The 16,967-nt window shown below is 38.8% G+C and overlaps 1 protein-coding gene across 1 annotated transcript in view; it reads left to right on the top strand.

Moving 5' to 3' along the window:
* The first annotated feature begins 4,215 nt into the window (after positions 1-4,215).
* The window catches only part of kcmf1 (potassium channel modulatory factor 1), a 127,575-nt gene continuing 114,823 nt past the window's right edge, over positions 4,216-16,967 (top strand). The window contains exon 1 of the mRNA XM_072281862.1: positions 4,216-4,583. Coding sequence (XP_072137963.1) covers positions 4,568-4,583 — 16 coding nt within the window. The 5' untranslated portion in view covers positions 4,216-4,567. The remainder of the gene's footprint in view (positions 4,584-16,967) is intronic.

Below are 16,967 nucleotides of genomic sequence, written 5' to 3' on the forward strand. Positions count from 1 at the left end.
CCAACACCGACCCCCGTGGAACTCCACTGGTAAGCAGCAGCCAGCCAGAATAGGATCACTTTATTCCCACTCTCTGTTTTCTGCCAATTAGCCAATGCTCCACCCATGCTCGTACCTCCCATGTAATTCCATGGGCTCTTAGCAAGATAAGCAGCCTCACGTGCAGCATCTTGTCAAAGGCCTTCTGAAAATCCAAGTACACCACATCTACTGCATCTCCTTTGCCTACCCTGCTTGTAATTTCAAAAAAAAAAAAAAAAAAAAAAAAATTGCAGTAGGTTAGTCAGGCAGGATTTTCCTTTCAGGAAACCATGCTGGCTTTGGCCTATCTTGTCATGTGCCTCCAGGTATTCCATAATCTCAACCCTACCAATCGATTCCAACAACTTTCCAACCACTGATGTCAGGCCAACAGATCTGTAGTTTCCTTTCTGCTGCCTCCCACCCTTCTTAAATAGTGGAGTAACAGCTGCAATTTTCCAGTCATCCGGTACAATGCCCGGATCTATTGATTCTTGAAAGATCATTGTTAATGCCTCCACAATCTCTCCAGCCACTTCCTTCAGAACCCAAGGGTGCACTCCATCAGGTCCAGGAGAGTTATCCACCCTCAGACCATTAAGCTTCCTGAGCACCTTCTCAGTCATAATTTTCACTGCACATACTTCACTTACCCGACACTCTTGAATGTCCAGTATACTGTAGATGTCTTCCACTATGAAGACTGACGCAAAATACGCATTCAGTTCCTCTGCCATCTCCGCATCTCTCATTACAATATCTCCAGCGTAATTTTCTATTGGTCCTACATCTACCCTCATCTCTCTTTTAGCATCTTCTTTGATATTAGTTGCCAGCTTCTTTTCATAATTCACCTTTTCCTTCCTAATGACCTTCTTAGTTTCCTCCTGCAAGTTTTTAAAAGCTTTCCAATCCTCTGTCTTCCCACTAACTTTGGCTTCCTTGTATGCCCTCTCTTTGGCTTTTACTTTAGCTCTGATTTCACCTGTCAGCCACAGTAGTGTCCTTCTTCCATTCAAAAATTTCTTCTTATTTGGAATATATCTGTCTTGCACTTTTCTCATTTCTCGTAGAAGTTCCAGCCACTGATGCTCTGCTGTCCTTCCTGCTAGTGTCCCTTTCCAGTCAACCTTGGCCAGTTCCCCTCTCATGCCATTGTAATTTCCTTTGTTCCACTGAAACACCGACACATTGGAATTTAGTTTCTCCTTCTCAAATTTCAAAGTGAACTCGATCATATTGTGATCACTGATCCCCAAGGGTTCCTTAACCTTAAGCTCTCTTATCACCTCTGGATCATTGCACAACACCCAATCCAGCACAGCCTATTCCCTAGTGGGCTCAACAACAAGCTGTTCAAAAAAGCCATCCCTTAGACATTCCACAAGTTCTCTCTCTTGAGGTCCATTAAACTAATTATGTGACATCTAAAACCAATTGGCTGCACCAGTGATGATTTGCTGTTCATATTAAAGGGGATGAATACTTATACAATCAATTATTTTGTGTTTTCTATTTGTAATTAATTTAAATCACTCAGTAGAGATTTAGTTTCGCTTTCACTCTGAAGTCTTTTTTTGTTGATTATAGTCGAAAAAACGCAGCACCTCACACTTATTTATATTGAAAGCTTCTCCATAATATGTTCATTCAGAAAGTCAGAAGACATGGAAATCTTGGCTGTGTGGCATCACAACTAGCTTGCGGAATTTGTGTTAGCAGATGGAGCGTATTCTGTCTGGAGGTCAGTGACCAGTGGTGCTCCGCAAGTATTTGTTTATATTGTTTGCGATTTTTAGAAATAACTTTAACAAGGAAGTGAAAGAAAGGACTAGTAAGTATGCAAATGACAGGTTGGTGGTATTGCGGATAGTGTAGAAGGTTATAAGACCACAAGACCATAAGACAAAGGAGCAGAAGTCAGCCATTCGGCCCATCGAGTCTGCTCTGCCATTTTATCATGAGCTGATCCATTCTCCCATTTAGTCCCACTCCACCGCCTTCTCACCATAACCTTTGATGCCCTGGCTACTCAGATACCTCACATTAGGGTTAACCCTAACCCTTAAATACACCCAATGACTTGGCCTCCACTGCTGCCTGTGGCAACAAATTCCATAGATTCACCACCGTCTGGCTAAAACAATTTCTTCGCATTTCTGTTCTGAATGGGCGCCCTTCAATCCTTAAGTCGTGCCCTCTCACACTAGACTCCCCCATCATGGGAAACAACTTTGCCACATCCACTCTGTCCATGCCTTTCAACATTCGAAATGTTTCTATGAGGTCTCCCCTCATTCTTCTAAACTCCAAGGAATACAGTCCAAGAGCGGACAAACGTTCCTCATATGTTAACCCTCTCATTCCCGGAATCATTATAGTGAATCTTCTCTGTACCCTCTCCAACGTCAGCACATCCTTTCTTAAATAAGGAGACCAAAACTGCCCACAGTACTCCACGTGAGGTCTCACCAGCGCCTTATAGAGCCTCAACATCACATCCCTGCTCCTATACTCCATTCCTCTCGAAATGAATGCTAACATTGCATTCGCCTTCTTCACTACTGACTCAACCTGGAGGTTAACTTTAAGGGTATCCTGTACGAGGACTCCCAAGTCCCATTGCATCTCCGAACTTTGAATTCTTTCCCCATTTAAATAATAGTCTGCCTGTTTATTTTTTCTGCCAAAGTGCATAACCATACACTTTCCAACATTATACTTCATTTGCCACTTCTCTGCCCATTCTTCCAATCTATTTAAGTCTCTCTGCAGACTCTCCGTTTCCTCAGCACTACCGGCCCCTCCACCTATCTTCGTATCGTCAGTAAACTTAGCCACAAAGCCATCTATTCCATAATCCAAATCGTTGATGTACAAATGGCAGGTTACAAAGGGACATTGATAGGGTTGGGCTGGAAAGTGGCAAGTAGAGTTGAACCAGGGAAGTGTGAAGTGATTCTGCTCAGAAGGTCAAACGTGAAAGCAGAATACTGTGTTAATGGCAGGATTTTTAAGTGTGGAGGAAAAGAAACTCCTTGGAATCCTTATATCCCTCAAAGTTACAGCACAAGTTGATATGGTGGTTTATAAAGTGTGTGGTGTGTTGGCCTTCGTTAGTCGGGGTGGGGGGGGGGGTTCAGTTCAATAGCTCAATTAGTCCAAATAACTTATATGACAAAAATAACAACACTGACCCCTGCCACACACCACTAAACACAGAGAAACAACCTTCAACTACCATCCTCTGCTTTCTACCCATGAGCCAATTTACAATCTACTTAACTAACTCTCACCTGGATACCAGGCCAGCCTGCCTTATGGGACCTCAAAGGCCTTACCGACTTCAAAACATACAACATCCACTACTCTGCCCTCATCTACCTTTTTTTTTGTTAGCTGTTCAAAACAAACTAAAGAATTAGCAGAAAAGGACAGAAAGCCACTTGTAGAAGAGTGTTAAACCACAGCAACCCAGGCAGTGGGGATCGCTCTAGCAGGATAGTCGTGGAGACAGATTAAACGGTAGCATTCTAAAACAAATTTGGTTAAGCACATGGGAAAAGAATCACAGCCCTATGGAGAAAGGGCAGGGGAGAAGGATTACCTGATCGCTCTTGCATACAACTTGTAAAAATTCGACGGAATAAATTGGCTTCTTTCTATTCTATAACATTCAAAGGCATATGCTGGTACCCAGAAAGCGATCAATAAAGCCAAAAGACCAACAGGGTTTGCAGACACAATATAGTAGATTTTAACGTTAGTCGTTAAGCCAATTTAAAGAAGTTGCTTACGCAATATTTCTGTTTGACTAATCACATGTATCACCCTATACCACTTCGATAGAATAACAAAACATTACGTACCTTATCCTCCAATGGGAGTTCATTAATCCTATCAGGCGCCTCAGTTTATCCGATTAATCCCACATATTCTCCAAGATAACCACCGATTTGCTGAAATGCTGATGAATTCCACATGATGGAGGAAGACCAAGAGCGCAGCGAAAGTTTCACCGCGCTGTGCCACACTGCTTTCGGCGAGGCTGCGCTGCCCCATCTTACTCTCTACCCAGTGACGTCCCGGGGCTCCAGCCAATAAGGTTGGACAGAGCGTGCGCAGGGACGAGGCGGCGCCGTGTCCCGGGGCGCGCGGACGCGCTCGCGCGTGAGGTGGGAGGGGGGCGCCCGTTTGTGCGTCCTCATTGAGAAGACGACGTCACTCACAGTCCCCGCCGTTCGCGCGGACGTGCTCGCGCGTGGGGGTTGGGGGGCGCCCGTTCGTGCGTCCTCATTGAGAAGACGACGTCACTGCCAGTCCCGCGGTTCGCGCGCTCAGAGAGTGAGGAAAGCGAGAGAGGAAAGAAAATCCTGTCGACCGAGCGAGAGCAACAGGAGCAGCGGCGGCTCCTCCTCCCCCACCCCAACACCACAGTAGTCACTTCCAGCTTCATGACCGTTTGGCCCGGTAGTTGTCGTTGTCGGAGCCCGCTGTTGAACCGCTGCGTGGGAGCCCGCGGGGCCGCTGCAATCGTGTGTGTAGGATGTCCCGACATGAAGGTGAGCGAGACACTGAGGCGAAAGGCCCTGCGAGCAGGCCATTTGTTGCCTTCGGCCTCTGTGTGTAAGAGAGAGAGAGAGAGATCAGGGAGCCGCCATAACCACTAGGCCCGGGCTCCGAGGCGGAGACCGAATCTGGGACTGGGAAAGGCGAAGAAGCCACTCCTCAGTTGCTGTGCTGCTTCGGCGAGTGTTGATCTGGTTTTTGGCCTAGTAGCGCTCTCACTGATCCCGGGTTTCGTTCAGCGCTCGCCCCCACCAGCCTCATCTCTCCCTCCCTCCCTGGCCCGCCCGGCTCCGAATGATTGCACTGTCATCAAGGTGGCCGGTAGCTCGTTGCGGCCTGAGGCAGCCTGTGGGCCTACCTTTGGAGCTTAGTGTTATCTCTCGCCTCAGGCACTGGCTGAACTGACAGCTCTCAACCGCGGAGGGAAGCAGATTGCCAGAACGGGGACTTCAGTGGCTCTTGATGTGTAGGCCTTGGACGACACGGTTCGATTAGTACTTGATCCCTATTAATGTTATGCCCGTATAAAGTCGCTCGTATAAAGTATAGTCCTCCCGTTCCCGGTGGGGTTGACTGATTATGATACGAGGAAAGAGGGTGACATGGCGGTAATTTATTAAACTTTCTGTCAAAAGTATTGCAGCAGTCCAGATTTGGATTTGTTGTCTATTTCGTATTACCATGATGGCACTTTAGCACTGCTTTTTAGGAAACTGATTTAAAGTGTATGTATTAATTTTGCTCTTTTTACATATCCGGACAACTTTCCAAATACATTAGGATAAAATAATTGCAGTCAGCATTTCTTTGATGTTTTGTTCATTAAAGATAATATGGTGTTAAACTTTCTGAGCTTTGTAGAATTTAAGAATATGGTATTGAAGTTTTGAGTTAATGAATCTTACTGGCATGTTTTGCAGTAATACTTTATATACATTTCACAAGCTATTTAGCATGTATGTTTTGTGGTAGTGGAGTTAGAATTAAAGTGTTTACTCTCACTGTTCTCTAGCACAGTTTTAACAGCATTATTGGGAAGTGATCTAAGATCTCAAGTTATTTCTTTAACTTAAGTGAAGTTTAAATGCAATGGCAGACCATGTTTGCGACAAAGCTAGAAAGAAATAAAAAGTGTGTGTTGCTAGATAATTTTGTAAGATAAGGTGTGATAAAATGCTTTTATTTTTGTCAGAGCATCATTTTAACCCATTGGCTTCACAACTTGCCGTATATATTGACTTTGCAACTTACATATATTTGGAGAAGGGTGTGATCATATTTATCTGCCTATTTCCTGTATTCCTTACATACTTCGTTCATAAGGCTGTAACTTGTAGTTTTGAATAATAGCTTTGGGCTAAACTAGTAATTATGGAAATAAGTTCATATCTTAACAATTCTTTGAATAAATGTTCCCTGTTAACGTTGCTTGTGATTATTTTTTCTCTTGAAAATCACTGCTTTAATCTATATTTTCTTTACTGCTTTATGATTTGTGCAACAGAGCTAATTATATATTATTATCCTTATTATCAATCAGTATTTTGAGATCTGGTAATATCATTATGGTTTTTATTTTTTACCAATTGTAGTTTACAATTGATTAAACATTTGGAAATTGCATTAGAGGAGACTATTTGATGAAAATGTTGACATTATTTTCAGAATCACTGAATAGAGCTGCTATCCATTGTATTAACCTGAATATTTATTGTATTCTTAGTTTAATGAAAAGTACAATGAAGCACAGCCTATGATATTTAAAAAAGTTTTGATGGACTTTAACAGAGGGGTGTACAGTTATTAACACAATGTGATCAACCACATTTAAGAAAGTAAAATGAATAAATGTGATTTATCGAAGATGAACTTTGAATCATGTAGCATAGCCATTACTAAGTATTCTTTCTACTTGAATATCCTCTGATTCACCCCACCCTCAGCTCATCATTTGCTGATGCCCCATGCTCCTTTTTAATCTCGGGTATTAGAAAACAATCCTGATTGGCATTCCTTGTGATCTACTCTCTTCAAACTTGAGCAATTCCAAAACTGTGGTAACTTGTCTTAGCATACAATGTTTCATTCACCTGTGGTTATGGTCCCACTTTGGCACTAGTTAACTGATGCCTTGATTTAAAAAAAAAACCCCAATTCCAGTCCAAGCAAACTTCTGGATGTTTGTGCTCTGTAATTCCAGTTCTCCCCACCCCCCAAAAAAAATTGCTCTGGAATTGTCTTCCATATTTTCAGCTGGCATAGTTTGAAGCTCTGAAAGTTTCTTGACATTTTTGTACCCATTCAACTGTTTCCTGCTCCATGACATTATCCAAAACCAGACAGATTCTACATATAGAGCTGTGTATCATCAACATGTGCATTTCTACTAACATGCTGTCTTTTAGTGTGGGGAGAGACTTGATTGGTTCAGTTTATTTCCAGAAGCAAGGGGTTGAAGGAAGCCAAGGAGTGTCCTGACACATGTATATAAGATGCATAGATAGTGAGCCAATGAGCCAATGTCTGATGCTGAAGCAAATGGGTCACAAGCTCAAGATCTTTTGTGACTTTGAAGCATACTTACAGCACTTAGACTTCCCAAAGCTAAGATGCTTACTTTCAGCTCTGGTATCATCTATCTGCCTCAGGCTCTGACAATTTGCTGCTGAAATCTCATTTGTGACTGAATTTCTTCTCAACTTGATTATTTCAGTATCTCTGCTACATTTTTTAAACATGCACTCATGGAAGGCTCTTCTGTCTATTTACTATCAGGTTCCAAGTATTGTTTACTCACCTTTCCTGTGCTTGGTGAATTAGTGTCTCCTCATCTGACATTGCCTCAAATTTAAATGTGCATCCTTACATGCAGATTCCTCCATAATTTGACTTAATGATACATCTATATTGTTCTGCAACTCTGTTATCTCTAATTTCCTTCAGCTTTATCCTCCGGTACCCCATTGGTGTTCTTTGTCCCATAATTGGCACAAGTTTCATTTCTCAGTTTTCATGATCTCAGTTAATTTTATACACTGCCAATACCTTAATTTAGTAAATATTAGTTGTGCTAATATTTACTGAAAACTGCAGAACTGACAATCCAAAAGCCTAAATATTTTCTAAAAATCTAATTAGTGAAAATCCAATTGTTTCAAATCAAAGCCAGTGTAATGCAGGCTAATTTATCAATGTATCTGTATATTTAAATATGTTAATAACTTTAAATTGGTGATCCAACAGGGCTTGTTTTTAAGGAGCATTCTTTAATAAAAATGTGATTAAGTTGGTACTGATATTCAGAATATAGGGTTTAATATGATGGATATAACTTCTGATCCAGTGATATGAATGTATTTGTTCACTGGTTGGATTGGTGAAAAATTCCAAATTTAATTCACTTGATCTATGGATGTGCAGCAATATAATATAGATATTGTTCCACACTGAAATTGTACCATGAATAGAGGGATCTTAGCAAAACATGGTAATTAGTGGATACTTAGGTAATGAAAATCTAAAGCGTTCATCAACAATGGTAAAATAATCTAGATATTTATCTTCATTGAATACACTTAACCAAACTAGTAAGAATTTAAATCATTTCTAAATGTTCTCATACTTCATGATCTCCCATACTTCAGAAAGTCTTTTGTATTTAGCCATCACTGATTTTTTTTAATTTGGCATCTTATCAGTGTCAAGCAGTGAGAAGATTTGATGAAATTGGTCATTTCAAGAGTTTTATCTGGAAAAGTGTTTAGCAGCTCTTTTCAGTGGACCATTTTCCACATTATCTGTTGCTAGTTACAATTTTCAGTAAGTTTTAGATGTATCTCATCTCATTTAGATGATTTCCTGCTCTTCTACAAAAATATTGAAATTTGTCTTCAGGTACACTTGATGTAATAGAGGCATTCTTCCATTGTTTTTTTCAATAACTGCTTCTTTTAGAAGATGCAGAGTCTTGAAAATAATTAAATTAGAACAAAAATCTACTGTTTAAAGCCCAAGTTCTGCAAAGCATCTAATTAGGAACAGAAGGTTGCAAAGATACATTGAGCGTTTAAGTGGGTAGAGGTCTAAAATATGGGGTTTAATATCATCATTCACTTTGAACAAAGATGGATCAGTGCATTTCCTGGATGTGGGCCAAGGAACTATTGAGGTACAGAAATTTGCAATATCTAGTGTAATATGCAAATACTCAACAGGTCAGTTGGCATTATGGAAAAAATAACGTGTGATAATGTTTCATGCTTTGAAGAATCATCAACTTGAAATATTAACTCCCTAAGTCTTTACAAACACTGCCTGACCTAATGACTACTTAAAGTGAACTCTATTTTTATGTCAGATTTTATCATCTGCAGTTAATTGCTAAACACGAGATTTTGCAGATGCTGGAAATCCAGTGTAACACATTCAAAGTGCTGGAGGAGCTCAGCAGCAAATTAGGCAACATCTTTGGAAAGAAAGAAATGTTCACCGTTTCCATCTGAGGCCCTTCATCAGCACTGGAAAGTAAAGACCCCTTAAGTGCTTAAGTGTATTCAACTTAAGGAAAAAGCAGAAAGATATTTTTAGTTGGAGAAGGTGCAATGCATTTGCATCAAAGATGGGTTCTATACACTGAGTTTACATTCATTTAGTTGAATATAATCATATAGGAGCTCTTTAACATGATAAAGCAGTTGGCTGAGGAGGAATTATTTCCTACTCAGTCTGAAATCAGTTAGGTTGGAAATTAGTTTGTGAAATCAAGCTTCAAAAGTTCAAAGTAAGTTTATGGTAAAAGTATGTATGTGTCACCAAATACTACTCTGAGATTCCTTTTCCTTCAGGCATTCACAATATAACAAAGAAATATAATAGGATTAATGAAAAACTACTCACAAAGACTCACGATAAACTGTGCAAGTACAAAAAGAAACAATAATAAAAAGTAAATCATATTCACACAGTAATGGAAATCTGTACTGTTTTGATTGACGATCAGTTCGAAAATTTCAATACTTGGTATTTTTGCTCAACAAAAGCTTATTGATCCAAGATGAGTAGAGGGAATTAATAATTTAATCCAATCCAACAATTCACTTGGGAATTATTGGACATTGGGCATACTGTGTTATAATACCAATACTCTATTAGTTTGGTAATCTTCTGTTTTAATAGTTATTTGTGTGGTTGATTATTTAAACAATTATGAAAGTAAAGTGATTTTCATTCTTCCCAATCATAGAATTAAATGCAAAATTCTCTGCTTTTTATGAATATTTTGCCCATCACTGTCTTTAAAAGATGAATTTACATGCTTGTGGTTAAACTGTTTCATGTGTGTATATTGGAGAAATTCAGTTAACATGTTAAGTTTATACAATTAGCTTTTGGAAAGTGGGTTTCTGCAACCAAGTTGTAATTGTGTTGGTAAAGCATGACAGTATATTTTAAATAAGAATAAAAGTTGATTGATTTATAACCAGAATCAGTTTATTCTTGAAATTTTAACTAGATATCTCAAAGGAGAAAAATTTCTGAGGACAAAGCCTTTAGACAAGCATATCTGATCTACTTGTCTTGAACTTTCTTGGATTTTCTAATATAATCAATGGTGCAGTAATCAAAGAAGGCATGTGCAAGCTCTGGTAACAACCAGCTATCACATTTGCAAGTTACTGAATAGATTTGAATTGTGCAAGTTGTAGATATTAATTGATCATTTAATATGGTAGGATATTAATGAAATAAGAGTTTGTGGGTGTTTTTAATTTACTATAATTAGAAGATTCCAACTAATATGGGCCCAAAGCATGATTCAATTTGGCCGGATTTCTTTACTTAAAAATTTGATTCAAAATTTTTAGGCATAAATGTTAAGTGTAGGTTGATGAGGCTAATGTTTGCCTCTTAAAGCAATTAGATTTAAGGATTGGGAAGGGAGCAGGACTGACCCGGAAAGGAAATCTAGTGAATTATTGTTAAGTAGAAAGAGAAATAAAACAGGGACATTAGTTCATACTTTATATTTCAGTCCATTGAACATTTGCTTGTCATTGGAGCAAAATATTAATCCCATTTTCCCACTTATTCCCCCATAACATTCTTGCATGCTCATCAGTTTACCTCTGATTCTCTTACAATGCAACTGCACCAGCCAGTTTACATACTAATTAGTGCATTTGGGGTATGGGAGGAAGCTGGGGCAACTAGGGTAAACCCTTGCAGATGTAAACTCAACACAAGACACCTGAGAATAGGGTTGAATCCAAATCACTGGAGCTCTGTGACAGTGGTGTTAACAGCTGCACAGCTATGATTAGGTGGGGGAATGAGGTAGCTGGTGGTGGCATGGAAATTAATTCATGGTGAATGTATTTTAAATAAAATGTTTTTAACAAGTTGATGCTACATATACCTATAGGAATGACATTCCATAGTTTGAATTGTTTTGTTAGAGGTAAGTTGTGGCATGGCAGGAATATAAATCTCTTTGCTAAGAATTCTTGTATTGAGGAGCAGCCTTTGAAGGAAATTTAAAATGTGGATCAATTTCCTGAAACTCTCAGTGATCAGTTATTTTAGTAAAGCTAACTGCAGCAGTGTGCAAATTGTCCTGCAATTACAATTGAGAATTAGTTTGTTACTAGGTTGTTTAACACATTGTTATTTAGCCAGCAAGTAGGGCATCAGTATAATTGTTCAAATAATTGTAATTAATGTAAGTGGCTGTTTGCCTTGTGATCATTATAAGATGCATGTGAAAATCGTTTGGATTGTCCCACTGTCAATGTCCATCAGGGCAGATTTTGTTTATTTGTAATCCCTTGGTTACTGTATTCTGAAGTTCCAAATTTCAAGCATTGTCTTTAACTGTATCAACTGATTACAGGTGGTTGCTGTGGTCACGTTAAATGAAAATGCTTTTTTAAATAAATGATACTGTTGTGCATTTCAAATTCAAGTCTTAAGTACTTCCATTATTCTTTTCAAGTTATAATTTTATGCTCAATGTACTTGTGACAGCCATAGTGATGAGTCCAATAGGATGGAGCTAGAGGATTATGAAAAGTGAATTGCTTGCAATTGAGAAATGGAGGGCACAATGGATCTTTCGTATTATATTTAATTTCCTGACAATTTATTTTTGTCATTTCCCTGTTAGTGCCTTTCTCAGCTGGAGAACCTTCTGTACTTTTAGGAATATGCCCATGCTTTTTCTGTCCCATTATGGATATTTGTAGGAATAGGCTGTTCACGAGATCCTTTCCTCAACCAATGTCTCCCACTCATATTTCTGGATGTAATGTAGTTGTTAGGAGTCATTGTCTATAGAATTTTTCTGCCCAATTGTACTGACATTTTCTCCAAAGAAAACTATCAACGTGCATCAGGTAAGAAAAGCAAGTAGTCATCTGAGGATTATGGACTATAGTAGTGGTATGATTACCCTGAGAGCAATACATCTTGAAGATGTTGCTGTATTCCTTGAGCTCATAATTTTGAAATTGAATATGTGAACCAAGAAATTTTAGAGTAATAGTTGATGCATACAAGAGTTCTGCAGTAGTGTGCTGTATAATTTGGTGCAGTAATTCATTGCCATAGTAGTGGGACTAGATTTGCAAATCTGGTACAGCATTTATAAAAAAGCAACAATGTTCTTTTGGCTGAAGTTTGTGGTGATTTAGTCTTTTTAGATTGATGAATTCATGTTACCTACTGTGCTAACTTGAATTCTTCTGTATGGAATTTTACTCTCTGAAAATATTGTAAGTCATTAGGCCTGTAATAAGAGGAGCTCGAGGTTACTGGATGACTGTAATGAGAGAGGCCGTTTCTCCCAAACAGTATCAATTAGGTGACTCAAACAAAAAAAAACAGCGTAAACATTTTGGTATAAGCTAGTTCTAGTTAAATCACTGTTTTTGCAGTAAGGTTAGATTGAGTTTGTTAAGCTTGGCCTTATCCATTCTTGTCTTAAGCAAACAAAAAAGTATAAAATAAATACCAACAAGACAATACATACACAGCCAAATGTCATTATAACACTGCAATATACATGCTGTGAGAATGTCTACTTGTTATGACATCACAGCAAGTTTACTTCACTTTACTGGTTGCACTCTGTTGGAGTCTGCAATTTGCAGATATATTAACTAAACTGGCAATGAAAAGAAACCCAAAAACAGCGTCAGGTATGCATTTGTTTCAGTTGTTTAGGCTTTGTTCTTTCAAGGTGAAAATAAAGTTGGTGAGTTGATCCTTTAGCACCAAGTTTTGATGAGTGACATCTTCGCTATCCACACCAGCTCTGGATGATGATTAGGAATTTGATCTGGCAGAATTCTGTGCTGAGAAAAAGAAAAGCAGGAATGGTTGCCACTAAACTTTCATGCTTTGGATTTTGTTTTAATGTATTTCCAGCGAAGCAAGTTGTTGAAGGTAGTTTTACATTGAATATGTGCTTGTTCTTCTGTTGATTACATTCTTTAGTGTAAGAAACCTGGTTTATCTCTAAATGATTGCATTTTTGATTTACGGCTACCTTTCTATATTTGAGTAAAATTGTCAGAATAGCTGGGGAGTAAGCCAAAAGTTTGCCCTGCATATTTAGTTGGGTCTTAAATTGAGGAGAGGAACAAGTGTGGGAAAGTCATGCATAAATGTATTTGCTGAAGAAAGGAAAGATAAGCAATTTGTCGCAATTTGGAGTATGATTGCTTACATAAAGTAGGAAAGACATGCATTTTGTAGAAAATTAATAAAAAGATCACTTATCTATGTACAGGGTGTAGGCAAAACAATTCTCTACTATGCCAGAGATTTATTGGCTGTGGTGTTCATTATTCATATCTAGGTTACAACAATATAATGTTGCTCCCTTAGAAACTTGTTGCCCAAAGAGGAGCTATCATGTCAGTGTCCATGTGGAAGTGATTCTTGGTTCATACTGTTGAAGTGGGTCTAATTCCAGGATATGTAAACGAGCATAATAGTTGGCATTGTAGTTTCTCGGATTTTTGCAGTTTTTTGTTTATATTTTGTATATATTTCAAAATGTATTTTAATTGTTTTTAAAATTTAGCAGAGACTTGCAACTTTTTGCTTGCCTTAGTAATTTAAAACAGGGGACCCCCAACCTTTTTTGCACCGCGGACCAGTTTAATATTGACAATATTCTTGTGGACTGGCCGACGGGGGGGGCGGAGGGCGCGCGGTGTTCAAGTAGGGTTAAGCTCACCTCAACATGTCTTTTACAGTGAGGGTTGCCAACCTTCTCGCTCCCAAATAAGGGACAAAAGTAGCAGTCAAATCTTGGGACACTTTACCCCAGGAAAGGCTACCATGACCATGAAGCCTTGCGCGGGCACCAGTGTGCGCATGCATGTACGTGCCAATTCCCCCTCCCCCCCACAAATCGGTTTTGCCTTCATCTTCCCGACTATACTATACATACATTATTTCTACTTTATATAGGCTGTGTATTTATCATATCATTCCTGCTTTTACTATATGTTAGTGTTATTTATTTTATGTTTTATGTGTTATTTGGTGTGATTTGTTAGGTTATTTTTTGGGTCTGGGAATGCTGAGAAATTTTTCCCATGTAAATTAATGGTAATTGCTTCTTCGCTTTATGCCATTTCGGCTTACAAACGGTTTCATAGGAATGCTCTACCTTAGTGGGGGAAATATGGGACAAACCAATTTAGCCCAATATACGGGATGTCCCAGCAAATATGGGACAGTTGGCAACCCTATGTTCAAGCTCAACAGTGCGTGACAGGGTATGAGGAAAGGTGCAGCTGACTCTTATCGTTTCCTCACGGCCTGGTAGCACATGCTTTGCGGCCCAGTACCGGTCCACGACCCGGTGGTTGGGAACTGCTGATTTAAGACGTGCGTAGTGTTAAACTATGTGTATTTGAAATAGTAGAATTGTTTAAATTTCATAATTGAAGGCTTCTTTTTCCAAATAAAAATGGTGCATTTACTCCTTTGAAGCTATACAGCAATTATAACGGATCCAAGAGCTTGTTTTTCTTTTCCTAAAGAAATGAATTGTTAAAGTTTTCAGGGGCTTTTTTTGGGGGAGGGGATCTTCTATTAAATTGATATACCTGTGTGTCTCTAATTCTGCTCTTGTGTTATGGTCTTGTAGTGTTCACTTCTGACTTGTTTGCTGCATTATATTTTTTCTCGTTTCTGGTTCTCTGGATCTCCATTATTTTTTTAACAAGCTTGTAAAGTCAAGTCAAATCAAGTTGCTTTTTGTCATTTCAACCATAAACTGCTGGTACAGTACACAGTAAAAACGAAACAACATTCCTCCAGGACCATGGTGATGCATGAAACAACACAAAACTACACTTGACTAAGTGAGACAACACAAGGCTACGCTAGACTACGTAAGACAACACAAAATCTACACTAGACTACAGACCTACACAGGACTACGTAAAGTGCACAAAACAGTGCAGGGCAGTACAATAAATAATAAACAAGACAACTAGGCACAGTAGAGGACAAATTACAATATAATAAATGATGTAGATGTCAGTCTAGTCTCTGGGTATTAAGGAGTCAGATGGCTTGGGGGAAGAAACGTGCACAGTGATTTGAAAACTGATACAATACAAATGTTGAATGCCTGGAAAACCAAATTTAGATGTGCAAAATACAAAAACAACACATGAGCATCAATATAGTCAGAAAAATAGCACAACCTGTATTAGTGGAAGCAGAATGGTAGCAAAGCACTCGGATACGTTTTCATTTGCAACTAATGAGCTTCAAATAAAATCAATGTTCAGAGAAACTATCTGTTTCCTCTCTCCAAAATACAGATTTTTACTAAATTTTATTTGAAAACATTTAAGACTGCAATATTTCTGTATTATTATATTTAAATGGACTTCCTCCTTTGTACTGTATTTAGGAAATTGCTGTAATCCTATATCCAGAAGACTGGAGAATAGCCAAACTTGTTTCAGAGGGCAACAAGATAATTTCCATAGTCATAGGCTTATGAACCTTGCATGAATGGGAGGAAATTATTGGGGAAGATTCATGGGGAAAAGATTTACTTGGATGGAGTTACTAATAAAGGGAAGGTCATGCCTCAAATTTGATTTGAGATTTTTGAGGAGCTGATTAAGATGATTGAGGGTAGGGCAATGGATGTTGTCTGCATGGACTTTAGTAGAGCATTTGACATGGTAGGCTGGTCCAGAATATTAACGGGATCCACAGTGAGTTGATAAATTGGGTACAGAATTGGTTTAGTTACAGAAGATAGAAAAGGTGGAGGATTGTTTTTCTGACTGAAGATCTGTGACTAGTGGAGTTCCGCAAGGATTAGTGTCAATGCTGGAACCTGTTTATGATTAAAATAAATGTGATCTGATCAGTACATTTTCAGGTGACACAAATTATTGGAGTAATGGATAGTGAGGAAGATTGTCTAATTTGGTGAGATATAGATCAGTTCGAAATGTAGGCAGAGGAATGGACAAGTGTTAGGTGATGCATTTTAGGACATTAAATGTTAAGAGGAAGTATACAGTAAATGACAGATCTCTTGAGAGGATTGATTTCCCTGGACAACAAAGATTGTGCTTCCTGAATACTTTTGGGGTGGATCTTAGGGATTTTGGGCTGCTGATCATGAAAATCACCTTGAAATTTCCCCATCATGCACTATTTTTTGAAATCACCTATATTTGGTATTTCAGTTCAAAATTCAAGTCAATTTAAATGTTGGCCACAATTAAGCTGAAAGTTTTCTATCTTGTCCAGGCATGCCTAGTCATGCTTAGGCAGGGCAGATGCTGCATGGTAGGACAGGTTTTAGGAAAACAGGACATGGAGTCGAGAGGAAATGGGTGAAGGTGTGAACCAGGAATGGAAAACACCACTGATGCTGATACAGATTTTGAACCCTTTATGACAAGTTGGTCTCATCTGATAAATCAATATGAGTTAAATAACCTGGTCGGGGACCTGCTTTTTTCAAGGGCAAAATTACCGGTTTCAAGACTGCAATGATGGTATCTACTATCACCATGTACAAAAAAATTCCGTGAAGGATTTCGATATTTGAGACAGGTTTCCCAGAATAACTGATGCCAAGATTGAAGAAGGCATTTTTGTTAGTCCACAAGCAGGTCATCAATGTCAGTCAATTCAAAGAACTTTGAGTGGGACTGGAGAAAATCACATGGAAGGCATTCAAGGCTGTTGAAAATTTTCCTTGGCAACTACAGAACACCAAACTACATGCAGCTAGTTGACAACATGTTTCAAGCATACAAAATCATGAAGTGCATCATGTCACTGAAGATTAATTTTATGTATTTCCATTTGGACTTCTTCCT

Source organism: Mobula birostris, chromosome 17 (assembly GCF_030028105.1).
Source record: "Mobula birostris isolate sMobBir1 chromosome 17, sMobBir1.hap1, whole genome shotgun sequence".
In the NCBI taxonomy this organism is placed as follows: Eukaryota; Metazoa; Chordata; class Chondrichthyes; order Myliobatiformes; family Myliobatidae; genus Mobula; species Mobula birostris.